At 37.7% G+C, this 21,836-nt stretch overlaps 1 protein-coding gene across 1 annotated transcript; it reads left to right on the forward strand.

Annotated features, from left to right (window-relative positions):
* The first annotated feature begins 1,245 nt into the window (after positions 1 to 1,245).
* scn1laa (sodium channel, voltage-gated, type I-like, alpha) lies at positions 1,246 to 21,373 on the forward strand. The gene is made up of 27 exons (XM_062431296.1): positions 1,246 to 1,512; positions 1,942 to 2,060; positions 2,260 to 2,349; positions 2,444 to 2,572; positions 2,858 to 2,949; positions 3,712 to 3,894; positions 4,284 to 4,319; positions 4,387 to 4,450; positions 4,610 to 4,751; positions 6,812 to 7,018; positions 7,725 to 7,994; positions 9,068 to 9,439; positions 11,999 to 12,131; positions 12,234 to 12,472; positions 12,574 to 12,747; positions 12,849 to 13,205; positions 13,383 to 13,865; positions 15,549 to 15,684; positions 15,788 to 15,942; positions 16,336 to 16,509; positions 16,761 to 16,883; positions 18,325 to 18,600; positions 18,791 to 18,847; positions 19,324 to 19,461; positions 19,609 to 19,713; positions 19,818 to 20,088; positions 20,184 to 21,373. Exons 1-27 carry the CDS (start codon positions 1,246 to 1,248, stop codon positions 21,371 to 21,373), a joined length of 5,982 nt encoding a protein of 1,993 aa, XP_062287280.1.
* Positions 21,374 to 21,836: the final 463 nt, after the last annotated feature.

Here is a 21,836-nt window from a genome sequence, read left to right on the forward strand (position 1 = left end):
GCTTTGGACCATGATGCTTAGATATTTATATACTGATAATATAGATAATATAGAAGTTGTAAATATGTCTACCCACCATTTTACTCCCTGCATTGCATTTGATTAGTTTAGTCATTTAGTCATTTGTGTGTCTGCCCAGAAATGCCCTCACCACTGATGCACATGTGCAAATGATCATCTGTTTACAAGGCATGTCATGGGCAGTCTGGCAATGGTAATGCTATTGACTTTTCTATTGAGGTTTCTTTATGATCTTGATTGTATTTTGTATGAAGACACCCATATTACACAATACTAAAATCCTTTATCAAAATCTCTCAAAGTCTCTGTTCAGTTGTGTCTGTATTGTTTTTGTAAGGATCACAAAAGTCTTTTCTGTCAGTGTAAACCAGACATTAGAGTAGTTGTGCAGGAGAAATGTGGAAACTCAAAGCTTTTCTTTTCTTTTCTATTTTTTTGGCTTTACTTTGTTGTTGCGATTACGTCACACATGTACAACCCACCGCTGTGAGCAGTTGATTGACCAGTGTGTTTGTGATTGATTTCTTGCCTCACAGCACAAAGTGTGGAAGTATTCTATTACACTATAACATTTAGTTCAGGCAAAAGCTCTCAGTGGCAGGGCAGGGCAGTGGCAGCCTGTAGTGCATTTATATTTAATGCTGCATAGGTCTTCCTAACACATCAGACCAGTCAGGCCTATTAGCAGGATGAATCTTTTCCTCCCGGTGCCGTGTCTCATGCTCTGAGGGAAATTTGATCTCTTTTCATTTTGAGGGATGGAAGAGGAGGGCGAGAGTCTCACCTGGAATTGATCATTGTCATGTCAAATCTTAATTTCATCTACAGAGGAGAAGATAATTAGGTCTAATTTTACCATAGCTGGCAGGAATTTATGTGTATGATAGCTATGGCTAGGCTCATTATAGCCTGCCACTTCCTGAGATGATGATCCCCGACCAGATAACTGATCACACCAACCTCCCTCTCCTTTTATTTAAGGTAGTTTTAATCAGTCAGTCAGATTTGTTTTATTGTCAGAAACACACAACTATAAAGTTACTAATTACTCATAAATAATGATCAATCTTTCAATTAATAAATAATAATAATATTTCATGTACGAAATAAAGATTTTAAAAATGATTTTCAACCCTTTAATCAACGCTCATTATCTGCTCTGACCCCTCAGGCCTTTCTCATGTTGGAGGCTCGCTGTTCACTCTGAAGGTGCAGAATGAAAAAATGGCACAGTTGCTTGTACCACCAGGACCAGAAAGCTTCCACTACTTCAGTCGTGAGTCCCTCTCTGCAATCGAGAAACGGATCTCTGAAGAGAAAGCTAAGAAACCAAAGGGAGAAAAGAAAAAACGCAAAGATGATGAAAATGAGCGTAAGCCCAGCCGTGACCTGCAGGAGGGCAAATCACTCCCTTTTCTGTATGGGGACATTCCCAAAGGAATGGTCTCAACACCGTTGGAGGACCTGGATCCCTACTACAGCAATCAGAGAGTAGGTTTGCTTGATTTCAAACTTAAACTGTGACAAAAAAACACAAGTGCTGTTTTAGAGGTCATGAGTGGACTCACACTCATACTTTGATTTTGTTTTAACTGTGTTAAGAAGTAGATATTATTTCTGATTAAGTATTCCTAAAGCTGTGAGGATTCCCTGACCCAGCATTGCATGTAGCTGTTATCAAGGCAGTGTCATCTTGCCAGAGGTTTTGGATCTTATACGGGAAGGCCGGTTAAAAGGATTTATATGAGGTTTAAATGCAATATACAAAATGTGATTAGTAATATGTACACTGAAATGCACTCTGTAAATCGTAGAGATAAAGTATTCTTTGATGGTAGTAGGAAGTTATCATATAATTAGATACTCTTTAATAATTTTTGTAAACTATAATAAGATGTGTCACGTCTGTCTTTCTATCAGACTTTCCTAGTATTAAACAGAGGAAAGTTCATCTTCCGCTTCAACGCCAGTCCTGCCTTGTACCTCTTGAGTCCCTTCAACCCTCTTAGAAGAATATCAATAAAGATTTTGGTACACTCATATCCTTTTCATTAAGATATTAATGTGGAAAGCATGAACCATGTTTATGTTAAGCCCACTACCTTATATCTGCTGTTTGTCAACGTATTTCAAGGGTGACTTGTTTCCAGTACTACATTGCTTGAGATTTGATAAATGAAAAATGACCAATGTTGATTTTGCTCTGAAATAAGTGGCTTCCTTGACAGCTGCCTGCAAATTATTCAACATGGTGATCATGTGCACTATCATCACCAACTGTGTATTCATGACATTGAGTCAACCGCCTGACTGGGCAAAGATTGTAGAGTAAGTTTTCCATGAATAACATGTTAAATCACATATACATACTGTATCGCAAGAGGCCTTGTAGAGTAACAGCAACACCTTTTGTCTCCAACAGATACACATTTACTGCGATCTATACATTTGAATCCCTCGTTAAAATTTTAGCCCGAGGATTCTGTTTAGGGAAGTTCACATTTCTTAGAGATCCCTGGAACTGGCTGGATTTCTCTGTCATTGTCATGGCGTAAGTACTTCAAAATCAGTTAATAAAACAATAAGACAATCTTTATATCTTTTCTTCATAGGTTCCTTAGTATAGTGCTTGTTTTGAAAGAGACATCGTTGATAGCAAAAACTGTTTTAGGAACAATAGTAACATCTATATTAACAGTTATAATTTAGTACAAGAGCTCCTTTTATGTTTGTTTGTGTCACATGGGATTCAGTGCATTATGTTGCCTTCAATCTGTGGTACATGTTTTTTTGTCTGAGTTTGAGATTCCATAATAATTCTTAGTTTCCCTTACAGGTACGTTACAGAGTTTGTGAACCTAGGCAATGTCTCAGCTCTTCGCACATTCAGAGTGCTGAGAGCTATTAAAGCTATTTCAGTTATCCCAGGTAAGCAGTAGGAGCATGCACATGTTAGTTAGCATCTTGCACGCTGCCCCCTCCAGCCTTCCTCCCTCCAATTACCTCTTCTTTTACTGTCCAATTGCCATGACATGAACATGGGGATACTCCCCATCCTTACTTCGTATCACATATATGTCACAGAGTTGTTTTTTATAATATCAAGGCGCTATTTCAGCCCTCATAACATTCTTAAATTTTGAACAGCATTTTGAACTTGTTGCTTGTTTTCCCTCTTAAGGATCTGTTAAAGCAATATTTGATTTTGTTTGTGTACTGTAGTTACTATATGAAATCTGTAAATTGAACAATATGCTTTTTATTTCTGGATTATTCCTTGACTACTCGTCCCTCTTTGCTTGTGGATAGTGAAGGCATGCATGCATGCATGATCCTAATTTTCTCTGCTACTTTCTTCTGTTTTATCACCACATATCACCACAGTTTTTACTGATAAATAAATAATATGCATGTTTTCAACAAAACTAATAGAAAAATACTAACAGCATGGTGTTTCTAACTATTTCTGCACTATTTCTTTCTAGTTTCTGTAGTCTTTGCAATAAAAAACCCTTAACTGTGAAAGATCCTCATTAGATGACAAAAGAGAAACATGTAATCAAACAATAAATGTGTTAGCAACAGAGCTCATTGGCATGATGTTCTATCATTTGCACATGCCTGCTGTTTATATTGTATAATGTCTTTTAATAGAATATCTAGAGTAACAAGTGATACTGTATTTGGTAGGCCTGAAGACCATTGTTGGTGCATTGTTCCAGTCAGTGAAGAAGCTGTCTGATGTGATGATCCTGACTGTCTTCTGCCTGAGTGTCTTTGCCCTCATAGGGTTACAACTGTTTATGGGCCATTTAAAGCAAAAGTGTGTACTGAATGTTACAGACACGAATGGGATAGACCCGCTCAATGAGAGTAAGTATTTCATATTCCTCTGTTCTGCTTTAGCCTGCATAAAAGAATGAAAAATGATGTGACTTAAGCGATATGGGAGGTTATGTAGAGTGATTATTTTTAAACCTCTGTTGATTTTGATTCTCTGACCACTGTCTTTATGTTTTAAGTGTTATGTTTCCCTATATGTACTGTAACCACTTTATTTATTACTTTATTACTTCTACAATCTAATGCAATACAATTACAATGTTAATTTATGAGGCCATATTTCACAGTAGCTTTGTACTGGAGTGCACTATATTGAAGGCATTTTGTATTATTTTGAGCAGCCCATCTGTGGCCTCAAAAATGACCCCTCTGATGCAACAAAAAATAACAATCTACCCATTAAACCTGTATCTCTGTAGGCTTCCTGACAACTACTGCTTTTGATACAATAAAATGTGAGATTTAGATAACAGTTATCACCATTGATAGCAAAACTGATTTTCCTTTTTTTCCCCCTACCAGGTTTGTATTATCGCCTCCCAGGCAAAAAGGATGCATTGATTTGTGGAAACAACAGTGGAGCTGGGTTAGTTTATTCCACAAGTAATAAAAAGGCCAGCTATTAAATAGAATGAATATACTTTAATGCCTGTGTACAGTATGTTTCTGCATTATTATTAAGATACAGTGTAAACAGGGAGATGGGTGATTCCTCATGAGCTTCATACACTCTATCTTGTTACAGGCAGTGTCCAGAGGGGTACAGATGTGAAAGAATAGGAAGGAACCCCGACTATGGTTACACCAGCTTCGACACATTTGGTTGGGCCTTCCTTGCTCTGTTCAGATTGATGACACAAGATTACTGGGAAAACCTCTACCAGCAGGTAGGCAGAAACTGGAAGAAGTTTTCCTAAGTATAATTATCAGATACCTATTGATGTACAAATAAAAATACAGAAAAATATTGCAATAATAAAATAAGAATTAATTAAATATGAAAACTTGCACCTCATTCATTGTAACATGTTAAAAAGGATAAAAGAAAATGTATTGCTAGAAAGTTGGAACGCCAAAAACGTGTTAAGAACAAATTGACACAAAAAATTACATTTTGGCCTGAGTCAAGAGATTAGCATACAGTAAGTTATAGTAATATAAGTAATTCTTGAATGATAAATATGATGTAATGATGTAATCTTATATATAAATATAAATATAATATGATTTCTTAAATGATCAAAAGAGAACCCCTCAGTTTATTGAAATAGCATTTTTTAATCTTTTCGAATTGCAAACTTTTAAAAGATTGTTGCCAGATAAAATATATGAGTGTCATCTGCATATAAATTAAAATGTTGTATGTCCACATAATGTGACCTAGCAGCAGCTTCTAATAATGATACATACATACATCTTTTTATTTTTTTATTTAGTAAAATATCAAATCCAGGTATTTTTAACAGCTGTTTTAAACTGTCACTCGGGATGAACTAGTCGTTTAAGCTAATTGTTTAACCTTAAATGCCATTAAGGGTCTTCCTGGGTTCTTTGGCTGCTCAGTGGCCCCGTGTTTGGTGGCGTATTGATCAAATATTTGACCCCACGGGTTGGTCATGATGCTATATTTGTACTGTCTGCCTCTTTAAATACATAAACAGCTGTGTTAGTGCTGGGGCTCTGGTAAGACAAAGCATTCTCACATTACAACATTGGTTTTCAAAAGAACATTTCAAGCACACTGTTCAAACAAACCTCTAAACTACATGCAGGTGTATCTTAGCCAGAGGGAACAAAGATGAACATGAAAAGCTCTAAAAAGGCGGAGGGGTCTCCAGTCAATAGGCCACAGCTTTACAGTGTAAGCAGTGGCTGCCTAATGACCACCGAGCAGATGACACCGCCCTGTTGTCTCTTATTCAGGGCTTGGAGTTTGATCATGGACCTGTTTGTGTCAAAAAACTAAGAAACTAATCATTGATTTGAGGATGAATTGTGACAAACCAAAAGCTATCATTATAGGTGGTGAGTATGTTCAAATTGTTAACAATATAAGCATTAAGGAACAGTGCTTGAGTTGGCTGTCAAGTGTGGACAACAAAGAATTCACTTAAGCTGAACTGTGTTTATTGAAGGACTTCTAACTTTCTCATTTGTATGCTGGTTTAATGGGTTGTCTGAGAAGGACAAAAAAGACTAAATGGTATTGTTAAGGTCTACTACAATATCATTGGAGCCCAGCAAAGACACATGTGCTCCCTCTGAGCGAAATGTGTGGCCCACAAATCAAAAGGAATTACTAACCCCCCTCAGGAAAATAAATTGCTATCAAACTGCTAAATGCTGACAGTAGGCATTTTAAATGAATGCTACATTCTTTTTAACTTGTATGAATGATAACAGGTTTATTAACAGTTTTGGGTTATTTTTGTTTTGTTTTTATCTTTGTTTGCTTTTCACCTGGCTCCTTGCATTAGTCTGTATTTATGGGGCAACCTGAGGGTGCCAGAGTGTGTTGCAAAATACTTTATTTCTTAAAACGTATGTGAATTATTTTTGTTTTGCTTGCTTCTCGTCTGGTTCCTTGTGTAAGGCTGCATGTACAGGGTGACCTGAAGTGCTAGAATGTCTTTGCTGCTTATGTTCCTTGTACCCATGTGCTGACCTGCTTTCATTATTTTTCTAAATGTTTTGGTGGCAGACAAAACTAATGGATTTAAAGAAGGATGTCCTATAAAACTGTACTTCTAGGTGGGACCGTGGCCCCACTATCATAGTCAAAATCACGCTTGTGTAATTTATTGCAAGGCAGAAAGAAAGAAATTAAGAATAGTAAAGATAAATGGTAGGGTAAAAGAAATAGTAATCATTAAATGCAAATGCTAGCACTGATGATTACCCATATTCTTCATCAGCTCTACTAGAACATTGTTTGTGTTTCTTCCAGACATTACGGGCAGCTGGAAAGCCCTACATGATCTTTTTTGTGCTGGTGATATTCCTTGGTTCCTTCTACCTGGTCAACCTGATCTTGGCTGTAGTAGCTATGGCATATGAGGAGCAGAGCCAAGCCACCATTAAGGAGGCTAAGGAGAAGGAAGAAGAGTTTCAGGCTATGCTTGAACAGCTGAGACGGCAGCAAGAGAATGCTCAGGTGGGTCCAGGACAATATGTCATATTTAACACTGGGCATCCGGTACAAAGATTTTTAAAAGGATTCTGATTAAATAACATATAAATATTAAATTAAATTGAATTAAAAAATAGGACACATCTTGTTTTTTTATAGTACTTGAAAAAAGTTATTACTGACAAAAGATGAAGAAACATGAACTGAGATGTGTAGTGTAGTATTTCCATGTCCACTAGTACCTTAGATATGAGTCTTACTTTGTGTTTGATCATATTTAATATGCTTAAATTGAACCGTCACTATCCCAGTCATACAGTACAGGTCTTTGTATACATGATAAATAGGGCTTCACCATAATCATCTGTGGTCGCCAATGGGCATTCACCAAGTTGCTGGATCAGAGCCAATTTTTTTGTTTTGATTGTTTTTGTCTGTATAATAGGATATCCAATCCAATTTCTTAAAATCTTCCACTGCAACCTGACTTGATCCACAGTGCATAATAGTTATCTGAAACCTAGATAATTGCAGTTTTCTATGGGATATTATAATCCAATCATAACCAGGAAATTAGTGCAACATGTTTACATAGTTGGTATATTCCATTTTGTGTGCAGTTGAATCATCACTTCTCCGAAACATTGTCAAAAAACACTGAACAAAAATAAAACTTCACAAAGATCTATTCCACTTGTTTTCCCTCATTTTCTTTTGTTTCCTCTTCTAGGCAGCATTATTAGCAGGGGCTGCAGAGAGTGAGGAGGATGGCAACAAAGGTAATGGCACTGGGAGCTCCTCGGATGTCTCCAAGCTCAGCTCCAAAAGTGCCAAAGAGAGACGCAACAGACGAAAAAAAAGAAAGGAGGAAGAGGGCAAAGGGGCTGACGAGAAGATTCCAAAATCCGACTCTCAGGACAGTATACGCAAAGCCCGATGCCGCTTCTCTGTGGATGCAAACCTGCTCAACTATGACATGAAATGCTCGTCTGCTCATCAGGTTTAGTATAATTTCAGTTATATTCTGCTACCTATTTATCTTGTGCTTAATATGTCCCTGCTCAATTTCAAGCCCGATTTAAGCTGTACTTTTTTCTACTACTATTTATGCATCTTTATTGAATGTAATTTAGTTACCAATGATATACAATAATGATATCATTGACATTTCTCCTCAATATGTAAATGTTTGTTTTTCAAATATCAGCTATCATATCTATCAAATTGCAATGGTATAAGTTAAGTAATATATGTCAACAATAAGATATTCAGATTAACTCGCTTCCTTTTTGTTGCAAAATAACATACTGTAGATGCATGTACAGTACAACTGACCACAGAGGTGTTGTAAAGCTCTGTCTAACTTTTGTCAATGAGAGGAGCATCTGACTTTTGTCAAGGTCTTTGCAGAGCTCAAAATGAGTGACAGGCAGGAGAAGAAAATGGATTGATAATGTCATTACTGCACTTGACAGTTCAGTGAAGGTTTTGTTATGTTTATTTCTTTACTTTGCTGATCCTATACAGGTTAACACCTTCCAATCATTAATCATATGAAATTAAGCCTCATACAAAGTTTATTTCAGTGTTATCACTATGACATCTTATCATCATCATCATCATCATCATCATCATCATCATCATCGTCATCATCAGCGTCATCATCATCATCTTCGTCTTCTTCTTCTTTGTCTTCAACTTCCTCTACCGTTTTCATTTTCATCATCAAGATGCATTTTTTAATTTTGCAGTTTTCCTTTCCTTACAATGCTTCATCATGATGAGCATCATAATCATCATGATAACATTATTCTTCATCATCATCATCATCTTTATCATGGTCATCATCTTCCTCTTCTTCATCTTACTATTCATCAGTATGCATTTTTAATTTTTCAGTTTCCTTACAATGACCACCGACATCATTATGATCATCATACCCATGCAGTTTTTTCTTCATCTCACCACACAAGTCTGTTTTATTGTCATTAGTACATATGACCGTTGTTATGTCACTGTTGTTTCTTCTTCGTGTATCAGTACAACCCACTGAAGAATATGTTTCTCTCTTAGTCCTTTCTAAGTTTTCGCGGACCCCTGTTCTCATCTCGACGGAACAGCAGAACCAGCATTTTCAGTTTCCGAACCCAAGCACAGGACATGGGCTCAGAAAATGAGTTTGCCGATGATGAAAACAGCATTTTTGAGGACAACCTTAGTCGGAGGGGCTCTTTGTTTGTTCCCCGGAGGTGTGATCGACGCAGCAGCAGTATGAGCCAGTGCAGCTTTATGTCACATTTCCTACTTGCACCCAGTGGGATCAAGCGCAGCTCTGTTGACTGCAATGGGGTTGTTTCTGTGGTTGGTGGAAATTCACTCCCATCATCACCTGTGGGGCTTCTTCTTCCTAAAGTGACAGTGGATATGGCCTCCACCGGAGACAATGTAAGAAAAGGCTGTTTAGCCCAGATGGCCCTTTTTCAATTGCTGTATAGCTCTGCTGTATCCTCAGTTGTGTTTCTGTTTCCTTTTTCTTTTCATCCTTTTCCTGTCTGACCCACACTGTGTGTTGTGCTGTATGCACTGTGTTATGTTGGCTGACAAGGACAAACGTGCTGCAATTTAAGAGCTACACAAATAACATTGGTCTATGTACAGCTTGGTGTGAAACGAATGCACAAGGGTCACCTAAAAGGTGTAACACCAAAAAGAGATACTTCAGACAGTTTGGAGGACAGCTCACTTTGATACAAATAATATTGTAACCGGTTGTCTACCTTACTATAGTAGAAAATGGGCCTAATTTGTGTTTTAATAATATTTAAATCTGAGTTACTGATGTGTCCATCATTCTTAAGTATCCTTTGGAAACACTTTGGTTGTCATTTTTGTAAAGTGTTGTGGTGTGGTAATTTGTTAGTGTTTTGTTTTTCGGTATCTGCAGCTGCGCAAGTGTTTAATTTGCTTGTGTTTTGTCTATTTGCATGTGTTCTCTTAAGATGCAGCATGTTTTACTCTATCTTCCACCATATTGTGCACCTTCATTTGAAATTAATATTTCAACCCAACAACTACACGTTTGACAGTATTGAACATAATTTTTCAAAATATCCCAATTGTTTGAAATACATTTCAATTTTCCATGCTATTAATTTCAGAGGGCAATTTGCAGTAAACATTTTGCTACATGTATTGTACATGTTTTGTGTCAAAGTTACATTTTTGTGGGAGTGATATGATTGCCAATAGGGGGCATTTTGAAAACCCTGTCATGCATTCTCAGTTACAATTTAATGTGATAATGTGATTTAAGCCCTTCCATTGAAAAAATGTAAAGGATATGGCTGATGAATATGGTTGGTTTCTATATTTTGTCTTATTGTCAAAGAAGGTCTTGTGCCGAGCTAAACCAACAATGAATTGATCCTACAATTATTATGTATGTATCAAAAGCCGGATTTATTTTATTACTTTATTACTAGTGCTGTAGAGCTCCATTTTTGTCTTAAAAACTATTAAAAACACATCAATGAGCCACACTGTCAGACTGGATGACATGGCCCTTCACCAGCAAAAGTTTTGGACATAGTAGTTTGTTTAAAAATGAAAAGACTAAGAAAAGCAAAGACATCCTCACCCTCTGAATATATTTCAGAAGAAACTTAATTACCCAAAACTCTTTATGGTAAAGGAACATGTCACTGAATGCAATGGTGCGGCTCATTGATGTGCTTTTGATTGTTAATGAGACATGATCAAATGTCTAAAGCACAGAGGAATGTGTGATATATCAGGCTTTGGATGCAACCACAATCAGTAGGATCAGTTCATTGTTGGTTTAGCTCGCACATGAGACCATTTGACAATAAAAAAAATATATAAAACTGCCAGCCAGTGAGCCCATGCTCACTATTGTATTACACAGAGTGATAATAGCAACATAACTTCGAACACCGGTAGAGTTGTCGAAGTTTTAAAATATAAGCAATTAGCACATTTGAATATCTCTTGAAACTGTAAAGGATAATGTTGGTATTTCATTCATGACTATGGTGCCATTATGGTGCCAAGTTATCATAGAGAGCTTTACTGCAAGATGTTATTATTGCAATCATACTTATATATGGTATCAGTCAGTACAATACAATGACAGTGTGGCAAATCAATCAATCAATCACTCGAAGGAATATGCAGTATTGTATTATTTTCTTTTCTTGCTACGTCCTTTTACTTTTGTAGTTTTTCACTAACACATCACAGATTAAAATTGAAACTGTTATTAGTGTCTGCAGCTACTACTGTATATGCTAATATGTGACACAATTGCATCAGTGACAACTGTCTAAAAAATGTATATTCAAACATCATATAGACAATGTTATTAGTAAACTCTGTCAAAAGGTTGGCTTCTTTTACAGAAACAGAACATTCTTCCCTATGAACTGTAGAAAGAGGATTGTTGAGGTTGTTTCTTTGTTGATGTTGGATTATGGGGATGTCATCTATAGAAATGCTGCTCCAACTGCTCTAAAACGAATCTGCTCTCCGATTTATTACTGGTGATAATTAAGGTACACACCATTGTATATTGTATGACAAACTGGGTTGATTTTCCCTAGCAGAACTTATTATCTTTAAAGCCCTGGTAGGCAAATTCAGTGATGCTGAATTGGAACCTCGGATTGTATCAATCTCACGCACACGATTGGCTTATGCTTAAGGTACCCCGAGAATTTGGAAAATCAGCCTTTTCAGTGTACCAAATACCTGGGATGACACACACTAAAAATAAATAGCCTACCAACCTATGGACAGTTTAAAATTCTGATCACTGACCTCCCTGTTTCACACTGTAACTGTTTTAACTGATTTCTTTTTATATATGTGTTTTCTTTCTTTTCTTCATTTTTTAATGTGTTTGTAACTCGACATCATTGTAAATAAGGAGCAACCTCAATGATCCTTCGAGTTTAAATAAAGGTGTGATTATGTTTCTGTCTCCAGGCTGACACCACTGACATAGAGTACAAACAGGCTTGCGGAGGAACAAACCAGGAGTCTATGGACTTCCTCGAGGGTCCAGAAGCCAGAAACAGAACTTATAGTGTAGCTAGTGTCATAACTAGCACAATGGAGGGTAGGTATTGTATGCCACAGTGTGGTTATCTTTATTATATCAAAGATTATGGCCAGTTTCAGACAAAAACATTTTTTGATTTAACTCCCCTGTGTATGTCAGAGCTCGAAGAATCAAGGCAGAAGTGTCCTCCTTGCTGGTACAATTTCGCCTACAAGTTCCTCATCTGGGAATGTTGTCCAAGGTGGCTCAAGGTCAAGAAGGTGGTTAAACTAATTGTGATGGATCCCTTCATGGACCTAACCATCACCATCTGCATTGTGCTCAACACATTATTTATGGCCATGGATTATTATCCAATGTCAAAATATTTCAGCAATGTGCTGTCTGTGGGCAATGTGGTGAGTGGAGTGTGGAATGTAGGATTTTTTTTTTAAATTTGTATTCAAAATAGGTACCATTTTCAGTTTATTAATTGTGAATATTTCTGTTTCTTGAAAAGGTATTCACTGGCATCTTCACAGCTGAAATGGTCTTAAAGATCATTGCTTTGGACCCATACTATTACTTTCAGGAGGGATGGAATATTTTTGATGGAATCATTGTCAGTTTAAGCTTGATGGAGCTTGGTTTGTCGAACCTCGGTGGCATGTCTGTCCTAAGATCATTTAGATTGGTAGGTGTAAATATGTTTATATTACATTTTATATTGCATTTTGAGCACAGAAACATTTGAAATAACTTCTTCTTTTCTTTTTCTTTTTTTCTTTTTTTCAGCTGAGAGTATTCAAGTTGGCTAAATCGTGGCCCACTCTTAACACATTGATAAAAATAATTGGTAACTCAGTTGGGGCTTTGGGCAACCTGACCCTGGTGCTGGCCATCATCGTCTTCATCTTTGCTGTAGTGGGCATGCAGCTGTTTGGAAAAAACTACAAGGATTGTGTGTGTAAAATCTCAGACGACTGCAAACTTCCCCGTTGGCACATGAATGACTTTTTTCATTCATTCCTCATTGTGTTCCGAGTGCTTTGTGGAGAGTGGATAGAGACCATGTGGGACTGTATGGAGGTGTCTGGACCGCACATGTGCATCATAGTCTACATGATGGTCATGGTTATTGGAAACCTTGTGGTACATTATCATCTCTTGTGATCAATTCATGAGTCAAAGTCATCCAACTATTTTGATCTAGTTAATTGATAAAGAATAATCATCTATGTTACAGTTATATAGCTATATGTTTTATCATGAAGTACAGTAGCTAATAGATAATGCAATCTTACATGAAGTCATATTATTATTCGATAGGTGCTGAATCTGTTCCTGGCCCTGCTGCTGAGTTCATTCAGTGCTGACAACCTGGCAGCGACGGAAGATGACAGTGATACGAACAATATGCACATTGCCATTGAACGGATTCACAGAGGCATTGCCTTCGCCAAGTCCCTGCTTCGAAGCACCTGCAACAGTGTCTGTCTCAGGGATAAGAAGAAAAAGAAGGGTGAGGAGAAATCCCTGGACGAGCTCCACAAACCTTTAGGACCCAATGGTGTCCCCAACCATACAATCAAAGACTTTCCCAAGAATGGCAATGGAGATGTGACTGGAGTGGACAAAAATGGTGACAAGTACATCGTCGTCATTAGCAAGAGTGATGATTCCATAATGTCTTTCATCAACAATCCCAGTCTGACTGTCACTGTTCCTATCGCTGTGGGAGAGTCTGACTTTGAAAACCTCAACACGGAAGACTTCAGCAGTGCCTCATCTGATGCAGCAGGATGCAACATAGTAAGTCTGCTCTTGTTCTATAATGCTCCTTTAAAACCAAGTATTATCAGCCATATCGCAAGAAGACTAGAGTTTGTGATGTGCAATGGATTGGCAAAGGGTTTCAGTATTGTGTGCGGCACTTGGCATGTACAGCTATTGTTGTTGAAGTAGATGTTCTGTTGCAGTAGTCATGTTGAAGCACTTAGCCCACACTCCTGAGCAATGAGGTATGAGCATGTGATATGATGATTCCTTGAACTTCCCTAAACCATGACCATTTAACAAGAAGAGGCCATATAGCATAGACCATACCTAATTAGATTATGTGCCATTTAAATCTGAGTGCAGAGGAGCTGAATTCTCCTCTTTAGGAGACTGCTTTTTGATGGAGAAAAGCTCTCAATGGAAAAGGAATGAAAGAAAAACACACTTTCTATTCAATATGTGCTGTGATGTTATGGTACTAACTTTTCACGTTTATATTTATATTGGTGGCTAGGTTCAGATATTTTACTTTTTTTATGTGGAGATTTGTAAGCAGTTTTATTGTTGCACATGCTTGCCGATCCTTTACAGATGCTCTGATGGGAGACTTGTAAAAACACTTTACTGTGCTTTACAATTGTCATGGAGTTGCCTGCCATATTTACAGTAACCATCAAATGCCCTTTTAGTGGGCCACTCATTTATTTTTCTCTTTTTTTTGTTTTCTTTGAGTGTCCAATATGTATGTTTGTAGCTGTGTTGATGCTGTAAATTGATTTTTTTGTATTTTTAGTAGTTATTTTGACATTTTTGACTTGGTTTTGGTTATTTTTTCTTTTTCTTTTCTTTTCCTTTCTATTCTTGTGTCTTCAGGGTTTTGACGAAACAGTGAATGGATTTTACTTGTGATTGTTCTCAAATTTAACATGAAGCAATTCCGACAGAAACAGAATGGATGGACTGAAGCTTAATTGGTGGCACAAACACATTAACTTTAGTGCTCAGAGTATATCGCAGGAACATGCTTACATCATTCCCTGCACTTAGCTGGTCCCAGGACAGGCAAGTGCTCCTGCATTCACCAGCAAGGCATTCAGCCTGTGCTCATCTACCAGCTATTAGGAGACACACTCTTAGGAAAGCTGGGAAGACAGATGCAGCGTGCTGCCATCCTTGTACTCATTTTATCTAAATACAAAGCAGCCACTGTTTTTTTTAAAAATGACAATTACAGTGACTACCATCACCTTTGGCATATTGTAATGTCTGTAACATAGTTGACTATGACTCTGGTGATGGGCACTCAACTGCTCTACTGCTGTGGAGCTAATAAGGATGTCCTAAGGGTTGATTTTCTTTTCATTTATTGGGGCTAGTTTGCTATGCAGGAAGATGACATATGTATCTGTTTTCATGTCAATAATAAAAAACAATTTGATTTGTTAAATCTTGTTACAGAAGGTGCACATACTGATCTTTATTTCCAGATCCATACACTTGATTCAATCTTGAACTGAATGCATGCCTTAAACAAGACATAATAATCTGTTCCAAACAATTACACTGGTCTTTTCCAAGTCTCTTGGTATTTTTTGTATGAAAACAAAAGTTTTGGAGAGAGATGGACTGCATGGATTATATGGACAAACAGGTGCTTCTTACATGTGCCACCATAAGCTCATCTATGACTATATTTTTCTTTGGCTTCATCTACAGAATGAAGATGATGATGATGGTCAGCTCAGTTCCTCAGAGGGCAGCACAGTGGACTTTGGGGAAGCTGGGGATGGAAGAGAGTCTCTAGACTTTGAACTACGTGATTCAATGGATCCTGATCCCTGCTTTCCTGCCGGTGAATATTACTGCAACTACTGTTGCCACTTAACTTTCTACAGCTTTGGAGTCAATCTGATGCTGCATTTTTAAAACACCATCTCCTCTTTGTCTTTGCACAGGCTGTGTGCAAAAGTTCCAGTGTTGTCAGGTAAATGTGGAGGTGGGCTGGTGTAAAATATGGTGGACGCTGAGAAAGACCTGTTATGAGATAGTGGAGCACACATGGTTTGAGAGCTTCATCATCTTCATGATCCTGCTTAGCAGTGGGGCACTGGTAAGTCTCTGTTGGAACTTGTTGTCTGGTGCAGTTGTTTTTGAATACCTGATTTGGCTGTTCTCATTTATTTACATATTGCGTTTGGCATTTGTCATCAGGCAGTAGACTCTCAAATAACTCAACTGCATTTAAAGTGTTTTTCATTGAATGTTATTGAGTTAGTGCCATCTCACGCTAGTCTGTTGTCATTGCTATGGTACAAATTTAATTCTCTGCAAAGTAAGGTCACGATTTTGAATGAGATTGACAAGTTTCCAATATGAACACATTATAAATGTCAACATTTACAGATTACTCCTTATACCTTTAAATGACAACAATAGTGATAATTGCTTTCCAAGCATATTGTATTGACAGTTAATCATTCACCATCATTGTATTCACATCCAGGCATTTGAAGATGTCTACATTGAGAAGAGGAAGACCATTAAAACAGTGTTGGAATTTTCAGACAAAATCTTCACCTATATCTTCATTCTGGAGATGTTACTGAAGTGGGTTGCATATGGATTTGCCAAGTATTTCACAAATGCCTGGTGTTGGCTGGACTTCCTCATTGTAGATGTAGGTTGAAATGTCTCTCTGTTTATGTAGAAAAAGACATACAGTGAAATGTATTTATTTTCAACTTATTCTTAAAAGCAATTCTTATAATCTGCTAGATGCCTGTAAGTATGTTAGAAGTGTCTCAGTATGGGACAGAGACAATAGTAGCACAGTGTGTGGTGTGGAAATGCTCCCTTATGCTCTGCTTAATGTGTGCCATGTATTTATGTCGTGACTTTTGGGGGACTGCTTTTGTGTGTTTGTTCCAGGTTTCTCTGGTCAGTCTGGCAGCCAATGCCATGGGAAAATCTGAATTTGGTGCCATCAAGTCTCTGAGAACCCTGCGAGCTCTGAGGCCCCTGAGAGCCCTATCACGATTTGAGGGCATGAGGGTAAGAGTCATTGGATTTCCTTACCCACTCTAGGTCCTGGTGCATTACCATCAGTTTACCACACTGGGACAGAGCATAGTCACTCTAGTCTGGTGAAGAGCAGCATATAAAAGCTCTACCACTTTGCAAGACCTCAACAGCAAATATCACAAAAAATATGTTGCATGTAAATGAGGCATTCCTCTTCATCCCTAATCCTCTTTCTCCAGTAGTTATTTGTGCTAAGAGGTGACTTAAATACTTAGCTGATTACTTCGTTTTCTTTGAACAATCCTCTAATTATTCACTTTTTTTGCTTTCTTGCAGACAGTTAGATTGAGAAGATTGATATTACTAAGTTAGAGTAGTCATGTGCACATCCACAGTAGGATAGGATGCTTGATACAAAACAATACAATTACAATACAAGGAGTACCTTCATAGCTCCCTTTAATTTTATTATAGATGGGGCAAAACATTTCTAATAAAAAGATTCATACTGTTAGCATATCTGTCCATTAAATATCAAGTTGCAGCCAGTTGCTTTGCTTAGCATTAAGACTGAAAACTAAGGGAAACAGCTAGCTCTGTCTAAACAGAACAAAATCCTACCAGTATATTTAAAGTTACCAGTCTGGCTCCAGCTTCATATTTAACAAACTCATATGAAAGTGGTATGAATCTTGCCCACTCATTCCCAGCAAGAAAGCGACTAAGGGTATTTCTTACAAATGGCGCCATGTCTGTTGTAAGCAAAATAAAACAATATTTTTGTTAAATCTACTTCTCATACCATTACAAAATGTGATGTGCAATGCAAGCATGGTATAAACAGAGGTTGATAAGGGGGAGGATATTCAGCTGCTGAAATCAATGCAGCTCATATTGATTAGTTGCTTTCGTATTGTGGTGGTCTAGATTTAGAGCACTGTTATGATGATGGTCTTTCCTCACGTGTTAGACAGTGAATTCCCTCATTTGCATGAACAGCAACAGTACGTCAGTAACACCACATTAGTTTCCATTATAATTTCACAGTTTTGGAAATTGTTGCCTGGGTTCGTTACCTTTGTTTTCATGTTTTATTTATGCTTTTGTTTACAGTAAACACATTTTGTGGCGTCCTCCTGCCTCTACAAGGTGTTCTGTTTCAATGTTTCTCAAAAATGAGTTGTAACCCACTAAAATCACTTTTGGATACATAGTATATTTCATTTCCTCAGTCTCCTGCCTCTTTTCCTAATTCTTTCCCCACTTTTACCATGCGATTGTCATTGTGAATGAGCTTTGGTGTTAGTCATAGCTGTGATGAGCTCTTGCTGATGTGCATGTTGGCACTCAAACATTCACTCTTGTGTTTTCCTATTCTGACCATAACCAAAGTATACAGTGTATGCATAATCTACAGTCTATGATCTCTGCCTGCTGTAAATAGGGGTTATGTTTGTGTGTTGGTGTGCAGGTGGTTGTCAATGCCCTGCTAGGAGCCATTCCTTCCATCTTCAATGTGTTGTTGGTATGTCTCATCTTCTGGCTCATCTTCAGCATCATGGGAGTCAATCTATTCGCAGGAAAGTACTCCTATTGTGTCAACATAACAACAGATCAACGCTTCTCTCCATACAAAGTGAAGAACAAGACAGAATGTGAGGCCTTGATGAAAGAAGGTGCTCGCTGGAAGAATGTAAAAATCAACTTCGACAATGTTGGCATGGGTTACCTTGCGCTGCTGCAAGTGGTAAGCAAAAGTAATAGTAGTAATTATTTGTAATGGTAAAGATAAGAATAAATAGTAATAGATGTAGATGATAGCAAAGTGTGTGCATTTGTAAGGTTGTAAAAGTTATTTGTTGTATTGGTGGAATATAGGTGGAAACATCAAAGGGCTTCTACAACATGTTTGTTGATATTTCTCCATTTCTATACAGGCCACATTCAAGGGCTGGATGCCCATAATGTATGCTGCTGTGGACTCTCAAAGCAAGGTGATTCCATTTCAAATTTAGTTCAGCCATGATATAACCTCATAAACTATACCTGTCTCTGGATAGGTACAGTACCTGTTTACAGCCTGAAATAACCTCTCTATACAATAGTTTTAATTGTTAATGGTCTAGTCTGCCATTCCCATACTGGATACAAATTGCCTTCATATGCACAGGGGACTCCCAGGAAAGAATGAATTTATGTAGTACCCTAGTACATGTGTGTCTGAGGTTAATGCTGACTGTGACATTTCATCAAAAATACATCTCCGAAACATGACAATGGCATTCTTGGCATTTTTCATCAACTGATCATTTTTAATTGTTTCAATGCCATAATAGAACAACATGAAGTAGCTACAGTGAGATGTTAGAAGAAGAAATTTCCAACTTCTGTCACCAAATCAACCAGGACTGAAATTTTAAGCATTATAACTTTAACCTATTGATATCTCCATTTTCTTTCACTATTATAGCAAGAAGAACAACCGGTCTATGAGAGCAACATGATTATGTACCTGTATTTTGTTGTTTTCATTATATTTGGAGCCTTCTTCACACTCAATCTCTTTATTGGTGTCATCATAGATAATTTCAATCAGCAAAAGAAAAAGATAAGTATTACATCTTTTTTCTTAACCAAATTTGATATTTTGACTAATTGCACTGAAATGCAATATGTAAAAGCATTATTTGCCATTCATGAAGTACCTCCTCATCTCATTTTCAGTGATTTAATATGCCTTATATTCCCTTTTTACTTTGGAGGTCAAGACATCTTCATGACTGAGGAACAGAAGAAGTACTACAATGCCATGAAAAAGTTGGGGTCTAAGAAACCACAAAAACCTATTCCTAGACCATCAGTATGTAACTTTAATCATGGCGACATCGAATCTGCATTGCTAATCTGATCATTGTTTTATATACTAAAATAGATTTTTGTTTCTCTGATTTGTGTATATTTCAGAACAAGATTCAAGGATACATCTTTGACTTCACCACAAAACAAGCATTTGATATTGTCATAATGGGTCTCATATGGCTCAATATGGTAGCCATGATGGTGGAAACTGTTGACCAGACAACGCAAAAAGAGAATGTTCTGTACTGGATTAATGTGTGCTTCATTATCATCTTCAGTGGAGAGTGTTTATTGAAGATGATCTCACTCCGCCAGTACTATTTCACAAATGGGTGGAATATATTTGATTTCGTCGTAGTCATTCTGTCAATCATTGGTATGACCCAACTCAAATGAATCATAATCAATTATTTTGTCAGTATATCTGTACTGTTTACGATTTGACTAATATGTTTTGCTTTCTTTCCTTAGGCACATTTCTCTCAGGTATAATTGAGAAGTTTTTTTTTTCACCAACCTTGTTCAGAGTCATCCGACTGGCTCGAATTGGGCGCATCCTCCGCCTTATTAAAAGTGCCAAAGGAATCCGCACCCTGTTGTTTGCCTTGATGATGTCACTTCCTGCCTTGTTCAACATTGGTCTCCTGCTTTTCTTGGTGATGTTTATCTACGCCATCTTTGGCATGTCAAACTTTGCTTATGTCAAGAAAGAAGGCGGCATTGATGACCTTTTCAATTTTGAGACATTTGGAAACAGCATGATCTGTTTGTTCCAGATCACCACATCTGGAGGATGGGATGGCCTGCTAGCTCCCATTCTTAACACAAATGAAGATGAGTGTAACAATACCACAGAGCATCCTGGCAGTTCTGTTAAAGGAGATTGTGGAAATCCTCCCGTGGGAATTGCCTTCTTTGTGAGCTACATTATTGTCTGTTTCCTTATTGTGATTAATATGTACATTGCAGTCATCCTGGAAAACTTCAGTGTGGCCACTGAGGAGAGTGCCGAACCACTGAGTGAGGATGATTTTGAAATGTTTTATGAGGTCTGGGAGAAGTTTGACCCTCATGCAACCCAATTCATGGAGTACAATAAGCTGTCAGAATTTGCTGATTCTCTAGACCCACCATTACGCATAGCCATGCCTAACAAGATCGAACTGATCTCTATGGATCTCCCCATGGTGAGTGGTGAACGCATTCACTGCCTGGACATCCTGTTTGCATTCACAAAACGTGTTCTAGGCGAGGGTGGGGAAATGGACATCCTAAGGGGGCAGATGGAGGAGCGCTTTATGGCCTCCAATCCTTCCAAAGTGTCCTATGAACCCATCACTACCACCCTCCGCCGCAAACAGGAGGACACATCAGCCGTGGTCATCCAGAGAGCATTCAGACGGTATTCAAGGGTACATGCTGCCACTAAGCCCTCTGACAAATCCAGGGATAACATTCAGAAGGATGAAACACTCAGTGACAAAGAGAATCCTGTCACAGACAAACTCAGTGTCTCTAGTGTGGATAAAAATGACCTAACACCTTCAACAGCCTCTCAACCTCTATGTAACAGTGTGACAACAAATGGAAAAAACAAATATGAAAAAGACAAAAGTGAAAAGGAGGTTACGGGTAAAGATGTCAGGGAGCAAGATATATGAAAGAATGTTGGAGATGCAACAAAGACATTTTAATTAATGACAACATGTTTACAACTTCTGAAAGTGACTAAGACTCTCTCTTAGTATGGATAACTATGCCAAACTGACCATCCTTAACTGAGTCTAAAGGTTGGTGCCTAAAATGGAAAAGTGGCTCATTCAGGATGTAGTGGACTGTTTTCAAGAGCAAGGAAGCCTTTTGGCTCTGTGTGAGGCTGGACAACCTGTGTCAAAATGTTCTTTGACACATTAGTTAATGCTTTAACTTCTATTGCGGCTAGTTCTGCTATCCAGTGTCTTGAATTATTGTTATATCACTGACTGTTGTATTACTTTACCTTTTTATTTTTCAAGCAGAAAAAAACAGTTTTAATGTCATTACTTTTAGAATTCAAAGCTTTGTTGATCGCCTTTTTATACACTTGTTTTACTCTTTAAAAGGGTTGTCCTTTCAGGGGTAGTT

This window comes from Scomber scombrus, chromosome 13 (genome assembly GCF_963691925.1).
Source record: "Scomber scombrus chromosome 13, fScoSco1.1, whole genome shotgun sequence".
NCBI lineage: Eukaryota > Metazoa > Chordata > Actinopteri > Scombriformes > Scombridae > Scomber > Scomber scombrus.